At 44.9% G+C, this 14,332-nt stretch overlaps 1 protein-coding gene across 1 annotated transcript in view; it reads right to left on the minus strand.

Moving 5' to 3' along the window:
• pcxb (pyruvate carboxylase b) overlaps positions 1–14,332 on the minus strand; it is a 322,790-nt gene that overhangs the window by 220,364 nt on the left and 88,094 nt on the right. The window contains exon 9 of the mRNA XM_039669304.2: positions 2,603–2,765. Within this exon, the coding sequence (XP_039525238.2) occupies positions 2,603–2,765 (163 nt within the window). The remainder of the gene's footprint in view (positions 1–2,602; positions 2,766–14,332) is intronic.

Here is a 14,332-nt window from a genome sequence, read left to right on the forward strand (position 1 = left end):
AGATCCATTTGCTCTCTGTAGAAGCGGGCTGTCTTTTCCGCTTGCATATTCCGCTGTGTAAATAGCAATCTGCCATGGCGCGAGCGCGACTGGCATTTAAAGGGAATGGGGGTTGAGACTCTGATTGGTTTATTGCACATAAAGCCCCAAACACACCCATTACTCATTTAGGGACAACCCTTTGAAGGCGATGATACACAGGACAACTTTTTGAGCAATGTTGCTGGAAAACCTTGCAAAGCGACTGTTGCTTGGGTACTTTCCTATTGAAAATGGGCAATACATTTCAATCTGGGCCCTGTGTGTGTCTGGTTGCCCGTTAAAGCAACATTGCTCAAAAGTTGTCCTGTGTATCATCACCTTTAGACCATGTGTCGTGCGCACCAACCATTTTCCCCGTCATTAAATGAGCAAAAGTGGATTCGTACACGCCCTAAGTGCACTTGTGTGCTTAGATCGATAGGGCTAGTATTTATAAGTACTATGACAATGTGAAATAATACTTATAGGAACTTCAGCAAAATCCTTGCCTATGAAGAATGTATATATATATATATATATATATATATATATATATATATATATATAGCCGCTATGGAGAAAACCGTGATGTCCAGCTCAGTTCAGTTCTCATATAATGATGTCAATGCAGGCAGATCAATATTATTGTTGAATATTAAATTAAATGTTAAATTTAATGTCCCCAAGAAAGCAAGCCAAAAGCCAATGGCAACAAAGGTGAAAAAAGGCGACAGTGGCAAGGAACCAAAACTCTATCAGGTGGCAGGAAAAATGTCAAATGAAGAGTTTGGTTCCAAAACGCGATAAACGCCATTTAAAAAAAAAAAAAAAAAAAAAATAGTTACTGCAAAAATCTGACTTTTCAATACTGACCAGATACAAAACAATGTTTAATTTTACGTAAAATAGGATATCTGCCGTGTTATTATGTAATGTTTTCTCCCTTTCTTTCCAAACCGCGACAAACGCCAGTCTCCCTTTTCTGCAAAATGCCACATATCCGCTAAACCAATCACAACGCACCATTCCACGCAATGTAAACAGTAACGTCAGCGCTTTAACTAACCCGGCTTCCAAGGTTTTCTCTATTTTGTCCTTTCGATTAACAGCCTTTAAAAATGCTTTACAAGGCATGACTAGTCCTCACTTTAGATTAGGTCACAAAAATAGTTAACTGACCACTACTAAATGCTTTATAACTACCCAAATTAATCCTTAATTACAGCATTAATACATGTTAATAAAGCATTTATTAACACATTAAGTAACCATCACTATATGTCTGAATAATAAGATGTATGAATGTACATTTAAATAGTTTATTAATCATTTACTTACTCGCTCTAAGTAATCGTATGAATCATTGACAACTTTTAATTAACTGGTTTATAAAAAATGCAATTCTTCATTTAGAAATGATATATTGATCATTATTAAAGGATGAAAATACAATTATTAAACAAATTATAGATATGCTTTTAAATCAAGAAGAAAGCATTTATAGCTGTATTTATGAACTGCTTATTAATGTCTATTAATGCTTTATGAATGATGAATTAATGGTTTACTCATGCTTAACTAATGATTATTAGCGTGTAGTTATTATAAAGTGTTACCGTTATGGTTATTATAACCTACAAATGCTATGTGAAAATTTGAAACCGAAAATAGTGATTTTCATCTTCCCATTTTCTTGCTAAAGAAAACACAGTTTTACTCAAATTCATCTAAATGGATTTATAGCGTTTTGGAACCAAACTCTTCAAATAATGTAAATGTCAGTCTCAAGGCAGGCAGATCAATATTATTGTTGAATATTAAATTAAAAGTCAAATAAAATACCCAGGAACATGCTTTAATTGGCTTTTAGTAATAGAAAAGAAAGATTTCAGTCATCATGCCCTGCATGATGACAAGTACTGTACTGTATTCTAATGGTATAAATGACCTGAGTCGAACTTAATCATTATTATTACTAACGTAATTGAATAAGAATATTTCGTCCGAATAGCATTTGAGTGAAGTAAAAATTATCCAAATCAATACACAAGTAATGAAGAACATGCTGAGAGGATCAGTCCATAAAATGGCATCAATGTAAGATTTCTCCGTAAATAAGAAGAGAGCTAAGTGCAGTTTATAGCAGCACCCAGCACACATGGATGGGGCTTTTTCTGCTCTGTGATGGTTTTCTTAGTAAAATTAAAATGCTGTCACTGGAACAAAACTGAGCAGTGCGGAGGGCTAGTCGTCCCCTCTTTCAACTCAATAAGAGCACTCCCTGAAAATCGCTTTCAATCAAAGCTCACTGTTCGATGACTCATGAAAATAATGCCCAGTGAGTATGAATGCAGAGTGCAGAGAGACATCCAGAGAAATGAGTATGTCCGCTTAAATGGCCAGATTGTTGCTTGGTTTCTGGACAAAAACTGTTATAAAACAGCCCCCCAAAAAATAAAATTGGGCATTAAACACATTCATTTTATTATATATTATAAAGATAGTAATACACATCTTGTATTATTAATTGGAGAGATGTTACTGTAATTTGCATAATTGCGATGTCATTTAGCAGGCATACCTCTATGCGACCTGTGTCTGGTTGAAAACCACGGGAGGGGTCTTCTGTAGTGACCCGGCACTGAATGGCACAGCCATTGATCCGGATCTTGTCCTGTTCAAGACCCAACTCAGGAAGACTGCGGCCCTCACACACACGCAGCTGTGCGTGAACCAAATCCACACTAACAGAGGCAGAGAGAGAGAGAGAGAGAGAGAGAGAGAGAGAGAGACGTTATCAGCACTAACTGATGAATAAACCCTAAAGTGGAAAAGAATTAATTACACAAACTTGAAACACCAATCTCACTTTTATCTTTGACAATCACAGCTGCATAATTAATTAGCTGATCTTCCTCCTTTTGAAATGTTTATCCATGAAAGATGTTTGCCCACTTAGTGCTCACACCAATATCAAGCAATTTGCTTTGCTTTTTGAATCCATTATGATGTAGACCTATTGATTGTCAGTGAGACACAGTTTATAATAATCCGAAAACAATCCTTGCTTATTTCAACCAATTAAAGTCTTTCAGACATGATTATTTTTTTTTAGTTTTTAAATCAAGCAGAACTAGAATAAATGAATTAAAATGCCTATACAAAGAGCATTAAGCATGCATTATAATTTGCTCTCAAAAGTATCTTAGGAAATTTCTAGCAAATGCCTTCAGGGACTGAAGAGATCTGCTATTTTAGCTGTCAGGCACTATATGCTAGTTTTATCGTTAGGCTGCTTAGCTGATAAACCACTTCAACTTTTTTTTTTTTTTGAGATTTTTAAAAAAGGGGAAAAAAGACTTTTATTTTCTTGGTTGGATGTAAAGCATATGGTGGTTAAGGAGTAGCTTTGACATTTCTGTGAAAGACAGGAGGTATGCAAATGACTTGGCATGAAAATGTCAAAAATAAGCTAATAAACCACAAGCTGTCTAGCATGCATACATACAACACCTGTACAGATCTTCAACTTGTCAAAAGTAGCATAGGGTGACATCATCTACCAATCTATGCAGAATGTGAGGGTGAACTATTTAAAGTCTCAGGTTTGAATGAATATCCAACCTTGTTTAATTGCATTATTTCTTTTTTCTGGTATACAGCTAAAATAGTGCTGTTTTAGCTCCATCTTCAACTGATTGTTGATGCTTGATTAATGTGTTAATTAAACATTAGCAGAGTTCTTTTTCTTTTACACTGAGCTGTTCTTACTCCACACCAGTAGCATTCTGTTGAGCGGTGTGGTGCAGGTCAGCTGAGGAATCAATGTCTGTTAAGGTAAACCAATAGTCAGTGGTCTGTTATTCAAACTAGATTCCTGCCTAGTTAATTGATACAAAATCCAAGGGTGAATATGGCACACACACAAACTCATATTTTCAGTGGACATGACCTACTATTGAACACCAATGTACATTACTGTCAGAGGATGTGAAACTAGGAGAAGAAAACAAATAAAAGAGCCAAATTAACCGAAAATGAAAATTGCTAAATTTCTTCACAAATATTACAAAGCTGACATTTGAAGTGGCCCTTAATATTTGAAAAGCCTAAAATGGACAAATCATTTTTAGCCTCACATCTAATAATGTCAAGACAAGTTTGTGTCAGCGTTAGGTTTAAGGTATGGCATTGCAAAGGTAATTATATTAGTATTAATACCACTGATACAGCTTCAAAGGTCTTGTGTTTGTTTGTTTATTTTGTTTAATGTGAATCTAATAGGTCAAAGTGTGAACTGGGGAATATCGGCCCACACATATATTGTCAAACACAGACATGCAGTAGATGCAGACACACACAGAATTCGGATGAATCACAACATAGACTGAAACAAACATACAAACATAGACAGCAGCCCAAAAATATTATCTGCATAAATGATAAACTTCTTGTCACATCATGGGCCCTATATTTGCACCCAGTGCAAATGACTTCATACACTGACGCATGTATCATTCTTATTTTGCACCCACGCAAACCGGACTTTTCCCTCCACAGACACACGTTGGTAAACTAGGAAATGAATTAAAATGAAAAGGAGGCGTGTCTCGGTGCAAACATTCCCTACTGCTATTTTGCGGTTCCAGAAAACAATTCCGCCACTAACAAGAAAAAAACGAGTCTAAAGTCAGTGGCAAGTTGCTCATAATGCTATTTTAAGTGTGCATGCTGGCCCATAATATAGTGGGTGCACAACGCACATACACTTTGATTCTCTCATTAACACAGATGCAGCAGGTTTTTTTTTTTTTTTCAGTTATTTTTGCAAAACATACATTATAACAAGGAAAAATATTAACACATGAGGGAAATCATTGTGATGTACATGAAGATGTAAAAAAATGTAGGTCTAAATCTAGCTCATATGTTTACCCAAATTGGCTAACTGTAGGAATGACGGATCAGACCTGTTAGCCCAATAGTGGCAAGACACATATGTATATAAGGACATCTGACAAATTAGTTTGCCTGTCAAGAACCAGGAAAAAGAAAAAAAAAATATCCCATCCCCATACAACGTCACTTCCCATTCAGGGAACTTCGAGCTGCGTGTAAACGCCGTGGGAACGCCTCTGCGTGACGAGTCATGAAGCACGTATGAAATCTGTCCAATGGCGAGACGGAACGTCATAGGCGGGGTGACGTATCGACCAGGAAACTATAAAGCATCCCCGAAACACAAGCGCAACAGCTTCTGAGTCTTCACAAGCGCTCTATGTATGAATTTTGTCTGTCTGTCTAAATTGTATATTTATATATATTGATATGGCGAGCAAACAACAGCAGAATTTCAGAAAGTGTGTTCATCCCTGCCCTCGCTTCATCACGGGTGGGGATACACACGATCTGGGTGTTGTTTGTTTGGGAGTGCAGTATGCTCAGTCGGCTCTCGAGGGGGCCGGCTGTGAGCACTGCGAGTGTCTGCCCATGAAGACACTTCGCTCCCGCCGGGCACTCTTCGAGGAGAGTGGTTCGGTGCGCGCTCCCCGCGGCTCGGGTCCCGCTGCTGCCGAGGCACAGCGAAGGCTTGCGTCGTGGGGATCGCAGATGGATCTATCAGCGGGGATTGAGACGGGCCCCGCCCTTTCTCTGCCCTTACCTGGTAGATCCAGTGCCTCAGTTCTCGCTGCGGGGGTCCGCGTTGCGGTTTTTCCTGCCCGGGCTGAGGCGCCATCACTTCAATTATCCAGTTCTGAGGAGCTGGATGTTGAAAGTGTGGATGCAGAGTCTATGGACTCAGTGGAGAGCGAGGGAAGCTCGTTTGCCATCCCAGTCTCCCGCGAATGTAGTAAAAATAAAATAAATAAAAAATAAATAAATAAAAGGGGAAAAAAAAAAAAATGGAGGTTTTTGACTCGGGCTGTGGAAAAATTAAGCATTGAATGGCCAGTTGAGAAACAAGAGTCGAGAGAGTAAAATGGATGAGAGATTTTTAAAATCACACTCACTACCTCCATGCCGGTGTTTGCCCTTCTTCCCCGATCTACACACCGAGGTGTGTAGATCGTGGAACAAACCAGTGTCAGCTAGAATTTTGACACACCAGACCTCTATGTATGCTAATATTGCTGGGTCTAGGAGATATGAGTGAGGGGGAGGTCGTCGGCACTGACGTGATTAATGAGATACTGCGTCAGGCGGCAGATATTTCTCTCCGTGCCACCAAGGAGACGGCCAGATCAGTCGGCCGCTCTATGGCAGCCCTGGTGGCCACGGAGAGGCATCTGTGGCTAAATCTGGCTAATATGAAGGAGAAAGATAAAGCGTTTCTCCTGGATGCGCCGCTGTCGACCGAAAAAAACAGGCAGCGGCGCTCCAGAAATGTCTCCCCCTCCGTACTCATCCTTCGGGGGCTGCTGGGCGAGAGCAGCCCCGCCCGTCGAGAGAGCGTCGCGTCTCGGGCTCCTCCCCAGCAAAACTGGGCTGAGACGCGCCGTTCTCAGGCGAGGTCTTCCCGGGATAGAACCGATCTGAGGACGGTTATTGTCGCCAGGAATGCTTCGTCGAAGAAGTCCTGACGCCACTGGTGTCAGGCTACTGAGGGTGGTCCCCACCGTGAGACAGAGGTGTTCGCCGCTGAATCCGGCGCCCGCTCTCTCTCGGTGCCCTCAGGGGTTCGTTCTGCCAACCCTGCCTGTAATGGGGGGTGCAGACGGTCCCAGCGAGCGATTTCCCGAGGGACGCTCGTTTGCTCCGAGGAGCGATACAGAACGGTCGTTAAACCCTGCCTGTGCGCGGTCACAGGGCGCTGTTTCTGTTTTTAAAAACTACTCCAGAGGCCAGTCTCGAGAGACTGGTACCCTTAGTAGAATTTCTGGTAGAATGGGGAAGTCTTCCAAATATATCTCGTTGGGTCCTGCAGACTATCGAACGCGGGTACGCGATCCAGTTCAGGTCGCGTCCACCTCGTTTCCGGGGGGTTTTGCCCACAGTGGTGACCCCCGAGCAGGCTCTGGTTATGGAACAAGAAGTGAAAGCTCTGCTACTGAAGGGGGCGATAGAACGAGTTCTTCCTCCCGACAGAGAGCTGGGGTATTACAGCCGGTACTTCATTGTTCCAAAGAAGGATGGGGGGCTGCGTCCGATTTTAGACCTGCGCCTCTTAAATCGGTCAGTAGGGAAGCTCAAGTTCTAAATGCTGACTCTCAAGCAGATCGTGTCACAGATCAGGTCCGAGGACTGGTTTGTCACGATAGACCTAAAAAAAGACGCGTACTTCCATATCTCCATCCTTCCGCAACATCGGAAGTTCCTGAGGTTCGCTTTTTGGGGCGAAGCGTACCAATATCGGGTCCTTCCATTCGGCCTAGCGTTATCTCCTCGAACCTTCACGAAATGCATGGACGCGGCCTTGGCCCGCTGCGTCTCCAGGGCATTCGCATTTTAAATTACATCGACGATATGGTTGATTCTGGCTCAATCGGAGCATCAGGTGATTCGGCATCGAGATGCCGTCCTCGCCCACATCAGAAGGTTGGGGTTGAGACTCAACGCCAAGAAGAGTGTGCTTTCGCCAGTTCAGCGGACCACTTTTCTAGGCGTGGTATGGGATTCGACGACGATGCAGGCACGTCTGTCGCCGGCTTGTATAGCCTCGATTATCTCGACTGTCAAGCAAGTGAAGCTAGGCCAGTCACTCACTGTAAAGGAATTCCAGAGAATTCTGGGTCTGATGGCAGCAGCATCCAACGTGTTACCGTGCGGCCTGCTGTACATGAGACCACTACAGTGGTGGCTCAGGACCAAGGGGTTCTCCCCGAGGGGAAAGCCGCTCCGCAAGATCAAGGTCACGCGACGTGGTCTCCGTGCCCTGGCTATGTGGAAAGAACCTTGGTTCCTGTCCCTGGGACCTGCGCTGGGAGCCCCGTGTCGCCGGGTAACGGTGACGACGGATGCCTCTCTCACGGGCTGGGGAGTGATCATGAGTGGTCGCTCGGCCCGCGGGTTGTGGCAAGACCATCATCTCCGATGGCATATAAATTGTCTAGAGATGATGGCGGTGTTTCAGGCTCTGAAACACTTTCTCCCAGACCTCAGAGATCATCATGTTCTTGTCCGGTCAGACAACATGTCTGTGGTCTCTTACATAAACCACCAGGGGGGTCTGCAGGGACCCGTTCTGCTGAACCTGCCTGTGAGGGTGGGCGCAGACGGTCCTAGCGAGTGGTTTCCCAAGGGAAGCTCGTTTGCTCCGAGGAGCGATACAGAACAGTCGTTAAACCCTGCCTGTGCGCGGTCACAGGGCACTGTTTCTGTCTCTATAATTACTCCAGAGGCCAGTCTCGAGAGACTGGTACCCTTAGTGGAATTTCTGGCAGAATGGGAAAGTCTTCCAAATATATCTCGATGGGTCCTGCAGACTATCGAACGCGGGTACGCGATCCAGTTCAGGTCACGTCCGCCTCGTTTTCGGGGGATTTTGCCTACTGTGGTATCCCCCGAGCAGGCTCTGGTCATGGAACAAGAGGTGAAAGCTCTGTTACTGAAGGGGGCGATAGAACGAGTTCTTCCCCCCGACAGAGAGTTGGGGTATTACAGCCGTTACTTCATTGTTCCAAAGAAGCTAACGATATACGCCTCCCTCACGGGCTGGGGGCGATCATGAGTGGTCGCTCAGCCCGGGGTCTGTGGACTTTCTCCCAGACCTGAGGGGTCACCATGTTCTTGTCCGGTCAGACAGCACATCGGGGGTCTTTTTATAGACCATCAAGGGGGTCTGCGCTCATGTCCATTATTCAGGCTAGCGCCAGATCCTTCTGTGGGCCCAGGGGAAGCTTCTTCTTTGGCGATTATATATCCCAGGATATTTAAATCGGGGAGCAGACATCCTGTCGAGGCAGGGGCCGAGGCCCGGTGAGTGGGGACTCCACCCCGAGGTGGTGGAGCTCCTATGGAGTCATTTCGGTCATACAGAGGTAGGCCTATTTGAATCCAGGGACTGAGACACTGCATGCTGTGGTTTCTCTGTATCCACCAGCCCCTCTGGGGTTGGATGCGATGGTACAGGAGTGGCCGAGGTCACCCCTGTACGCATTTCCCCCGATTGCTCTGCTCCCAGGAGTTCTGGAGAGGGTTCACCGAGTCGGGGTCTTTCTACTGTTAGTAGCCCCGCGTTGGCCGGCCCGAGTATGGATGCGGGTCGATACTTCACCCCCGCCCAGATCTATGGAGGTTGTGGCTTGGCCTCTGAGGGGGCCCAGCTCATAGAATGGGGTCTCTCGACTGAGGTCGTGGAGACCATCCTCCAATCCAGAGCTCCGTCCACGAGGAGATTATATGCCTTGAGGTGGCAATGTTTCACCTCTTGGTGGGGAGAACACCAGTTGGACCCAGTTAACTGCCCGGTGTGGCGGTGCTGGAATTCCTTTGGAGCATTTCTCCACAGGGTTATCCCACTCCACACTAAAGGTGTATGTGGTGGCCTATCAGCTTACCACGTCCCTTTGAGTGGAGCTTTTCTCGGGAGATACCCATTGGTAATTCTTTTTCTTCGTGGTATTGTGAGGTCAGACCAAGAGAAACTAATCTGCTCTGCCCTCTGAGGGCTCTAGATGCTTATGTCCACAGAGCTGCCCTGTGGAGAAAGCCTGAACAGTTATCTGTTTGTTTTGGACCTCCGAAGAAAGGTTGTCCCGCATCTGAGCAGAGGTTGAGTAAGTGAGTGGTCGAGGCCATCTCATTTGCATATGAGTCTGCCGGTCAGCCTTCTCCTTTGGCTGTCTGGGCTCACTCAACCAGGGGTATGGTAGCTCCGCTCCAGGGGCGCAGGTGCTTTCGTCTAAATATGTGCCTGATTTCATACAACGGACACCTGCTCGCATGGCGGCGTTGGTATTAGCGTTCCCACGGCGTTTACACGCAGCTCGAAGTTCCCTGAATGGGAACGTCTCTGGTTACGTATGTAACCCTAGTTCCCTGAAGGGAACGAGACGCTGCGTGTCTATGCCATACTCCCAGCATGCCCGTGAGCACTTGCTTCAGTCCTATCAGAAGCTGTTGCGCTTGTGTTTCGGGGATGCTTTATAGTTTCCTGGTCGATACGTCACCCCGCCTATGACGTTCCGTCTCGCCATTGGACAGATTTCATACGTGCTTCATGACTCGTCACGCAGAGGCGTTCCCACGGCGTTTACACGCAGCGTCTCGTTCCCTTCAGGGAACTAGGGTTACATACGTAACCAGAGACGTTTCAATGCCCTGATAAGAACGTCGGTCTCCTCGGCTGTGAACCACTCCTGGCGTGCGCCTGGTAAATTAGCCATAATTTATTTATTTATTTCCTTTATTTTTCCAGGAAGGTCGCATTGAGATTAAAAGAAATCTCTTCCTTCAGGAAGTCCTGTCCAAGATTGCCACATTACAAAACACACACACAAACACACAACACATATCAAACATTCCAGAAAGTCCGAGCACAATATTCATCATAAATCAAGTAAAACAACAACATGATTCATCATTGTAGACTGCAGTAAATTTTTAAATACATTCAGAGGAGGAATTGTTTCTAGAGGGACAGTAGCTTAAAATTCATTCCACAGCCATGTAGCATAGAATGAGAAAGATGATTTTCCATGCTCTGAATGTACCTTGGGTACTACTAATTTACTCCCATTAGATGATCTAGTGCTATAGTTCTTTCTACATAAACATAGAAGACTAGTACTGTAATTTGGAAGCATGCCCATCATTGTCTTTACAATATATACTATCATATGGGATTTCCTTCTTTGATATAAAGAGGACCAACCCAAATAGTTGTACAGCAAACAATGAGTATTTATTTTTTGTTATAAAGCAGTGCAGCATGATATACACCATCCAGCCTTTTCAATAGATATGTAGAAGCATGCATGTAAACAACATCACCATAGTCTAAAATAGGTAAAATAGTACCCTGTATTATTCTCTTTCTAGCTGTAAAGGAAAACTTTTTTTTTCTTCCGAAAAAGAAGACCCAGTCTTGGTTTAAGCCTTTTCACCAAGTAATTAATGTGAACATCAAAGGCTAACTTCTCATCGAGCCATATTCCTAGATATCTATTGGTTGGTTGTAAACCCTCAATAGTCAGAATAGTCACAGCAGTAGACACAGAACAGCTATATAAAAAATAATATACTTTGTTTTATTTACATTTAAAACTAATTTCAGATTCAACAAAGTAAGCTGAAACATATAAAAAGAATCCTTAAGAATTCCAATAGCCTGAGATATAGAGGATGCAGTGGAGTATTGTATCATCAGCATAAAAATGTAGCTTTGCCGAATGTATTCCCTTTCAGTAGAAAAAAGAAGTGGTCCCAGTAAAGAACCTTGCGGGACACCCTTCCTGACTATTACCATGGATGAGGTGAAATTATCTACAGCAACGAATTGAGTTCTATCCGATAAATTATTTTTAAACCATCTGACAGCCGAATTATCGAGGCCTACACTTTTAAGCCTCTGTAAAAGTGTAGGCCTCGATTGTAGCCCTCGATTTCCTTGGTTTTCATGATTGCATTATTTTCCATGGTTCCCTCCCTTTGATTACCCTTGGCATGTACACAAGATTGTGTGTGTTGTCCCACAATGTGACCAAGACAGCACAGAGAGTGGCCAGACACTACAAATAAAATGTACAAGAGTCTGGTAGGCCCAGGCGAGTCTCGACATTCTTGCAAGCAGATTATGAAAATCTGATAAGACAATCTCTAGAACCATTAAGATAAGCAGGACTTTACCTAGGATTGCCTGAAGGCTAGAATTTGGCAGAATATTGGCTTGGTTATCTTTATTTGTCTGATTTGATCCTTTTTGTGGTTGTTCTGTTTGGTGCATTTTTGTACTCTGAAATCCTAAGAGTCTGTTATGTTTGCCTCAACCTTAACATGAGAGTTTTCCAGAAAAAGTGAATACAATTTATATATCAATTTAAGCAACAAATTGTGCACTTAAGCAGGGCAAGAGTCCTAACAGTAGCAAACCACAACAGCATTTAAGTCTGATCTTGTGGAGTACCCAGCTAATAATCTTTAGTTTTCATGTGGAGGTTGAGTACAGCCCCAGAGCCCCAGCACATTAAACCATAATGAAAGTATTGTTTTTCAGCCTGAGTCTTTTTATAGTTTTTCCCTCGTTATCCGTGCCTACCAAAAAATGTGGGACGTGGATGAGATGAAAATATACTGATTACACCCACAATAAGAAATTTGAGAAAAACTCCGGATGAAAGGAAATGCAATTTTAGAAACATGCTTTTCTGTTTGTTTATTTGTTTGACCAGAAAATATAAAGCTGGATTCAAACCTGACCACTTTTGCATGCAGCAGTAATTCAGCTATAAAAAAAAAACCGTCTCGGTTACATATGTAACCCTCGTTCCCTGAGTAGGGAACGGAGACGTTACGTCGGATGACGGAGAATGGGGGTTTCGCCTAGAAAGCCAATCCTCTTCGAGTATTAAAAAACGAGCCAACGGCAAGAAAATGCCATGGGTCTGCGGAATTTGCATAGCGTAACTCCGCCTCACCTCGTGACTATAAAAGGAGGAAGCAAATGCAACCGAAGTATGTCTTCGCTGAGGAGACGAGACTGAACTCAGACGTCTACCCAGCGGTACAGCGGAAGTGGCAAAGAGACGTAACGTCTCCGTTCCCTACTCAGGGAACAGGCGTTCCCTTTCGTAGTCACTCCGAGTTACATCGGATGACGGAGAATAGGGGTCCCCCGTGTAATCACGACACCTTCACAGCAGTGCCCTGTGAAAGTCTGATCCCCTGTCGTGAATTCTAGCACGGACGAGGAGTCCTACTTAACACAGGAATACCAAGGTACACTGGGGAGCATATCCCAGAGGAAATATGCCACAGAACGCCTACCCATAGTGAGGACTTAGGAATACACATACGGCCTAGGGGGCTTCGTATGGAGGAACACTGGAGTCACCAACCCGTAGGGTGGCTAGAATCTTAACTCCAGGGGTGGGAAGGTGGCTTGCCAAGGGAAGACACATGCTCAGAGAGACTTACAGTGGAAATACACATGTGGGGGTTACTAGCAGGAACCATGCACACGGAGGGACCTAGCCGACGTCCAGGCAACAGAGACTGGCGTCAGCATCAACAGTGCTGGAAGAACTCAGGGCTTCAATAGAAGGCTAGCTGAGAAAAATCGCACTTATCCAGTCTGTGGAGTAGAATGGCGAGCAAGCGAAGACACCTGAGTGGGTCCAGTATTGGCTGGGTGAGCGAGTAAAAGAGAGGACGCAGGCTCCACTCAGAGATTATAGAATCTAGCGAATGTGTTGGGTGTCGCCCAGCCTGCAGCTCTGCAGATGTCTGCTAGCGAGACGCCATGCGCTAGAGCCCAAGAGGAAGCCACACTCCAGGTAGAGTGGACTGTCACACCAAGGGGGCACAATCGACCTTGCTGCTGGTAAGCCAAAGCAATGGTGTCCACTACCCAGTGAGACAACCTCTGCTTTGAGAGAGCCCTTCCCTTCCGGCTCCCAGCATAACAGAGAAAGAGCTGGTCTGAGGTCCTGAAACACCGCGTTCTGTCTACGTAAGCACGGAGGACACGTACTGGACAGAGCAGTGCCAAGGCTGGGTCTGCCTCCTCCAGGGGCAGTGCTTGCAGGTTCACCATCTGGTCCTGGAAGGGAGTGGTACCAACCTTGGGCACATATCCAGGCCGGGGTCTCAGGATCACGTGAGAGTAGGCCGGCCCGAATTCCAGGCACGCTTCGTCAACGGAGAATGCGTGCAGGTCCCCTACCCTCTTGATGGAGGCCAGTGCAACCAGGATCGCTGTCTTTAGAGACAGGAACGTAATCTCGACTGATTGCAGAGGCTCAAAAGAGGCAGAGGCTCAAAAGGAGGAAAGCACGACACTGATCGAGCATCTCCTGGGGTCTTCTTGGCGAGAAGAACACCAATTAACAAAGAGGTTCCACTTCAACGCATAGACGTGTCTCGTCTGTTCGCAGACCTGATCTCGAGAGTGCGCTAGGATTAGCCAGTCGTCGAGATAATTCAGGACGCGAACCCCTTGTTCGCGAAGGGGAACAAGGGCCACCTCGACAATCTTTGTAAAGACGCGAGGAGACAAAGCCAGCCCGAATGGGAGAGCCGCGTACTGATATGCCTGCCCCTCGAAAGCAAACCGAAGAAACGGTCTGTGTCGAGGTAAGATGGAGACATGAAAGTAGGCATCCTTTAGGTCTATCGCTGCAAACCAATCCAGGGGCCGAACACATTCGAAAAT

The sequence above is a fragment of the Pimephales promelas genome, chromosome 1 (assembly GCF_988280905.1).
Source record: "Pimephales promelas chromosome 1, fPimPro1.hap1.1, whole genome shotgun sequence".
NCBI lineage: Eukaryota > Metazoa > Chordata > Actinopteri > Cypriniformes > Leuciscidae > Pimephales > Pimephales promelas.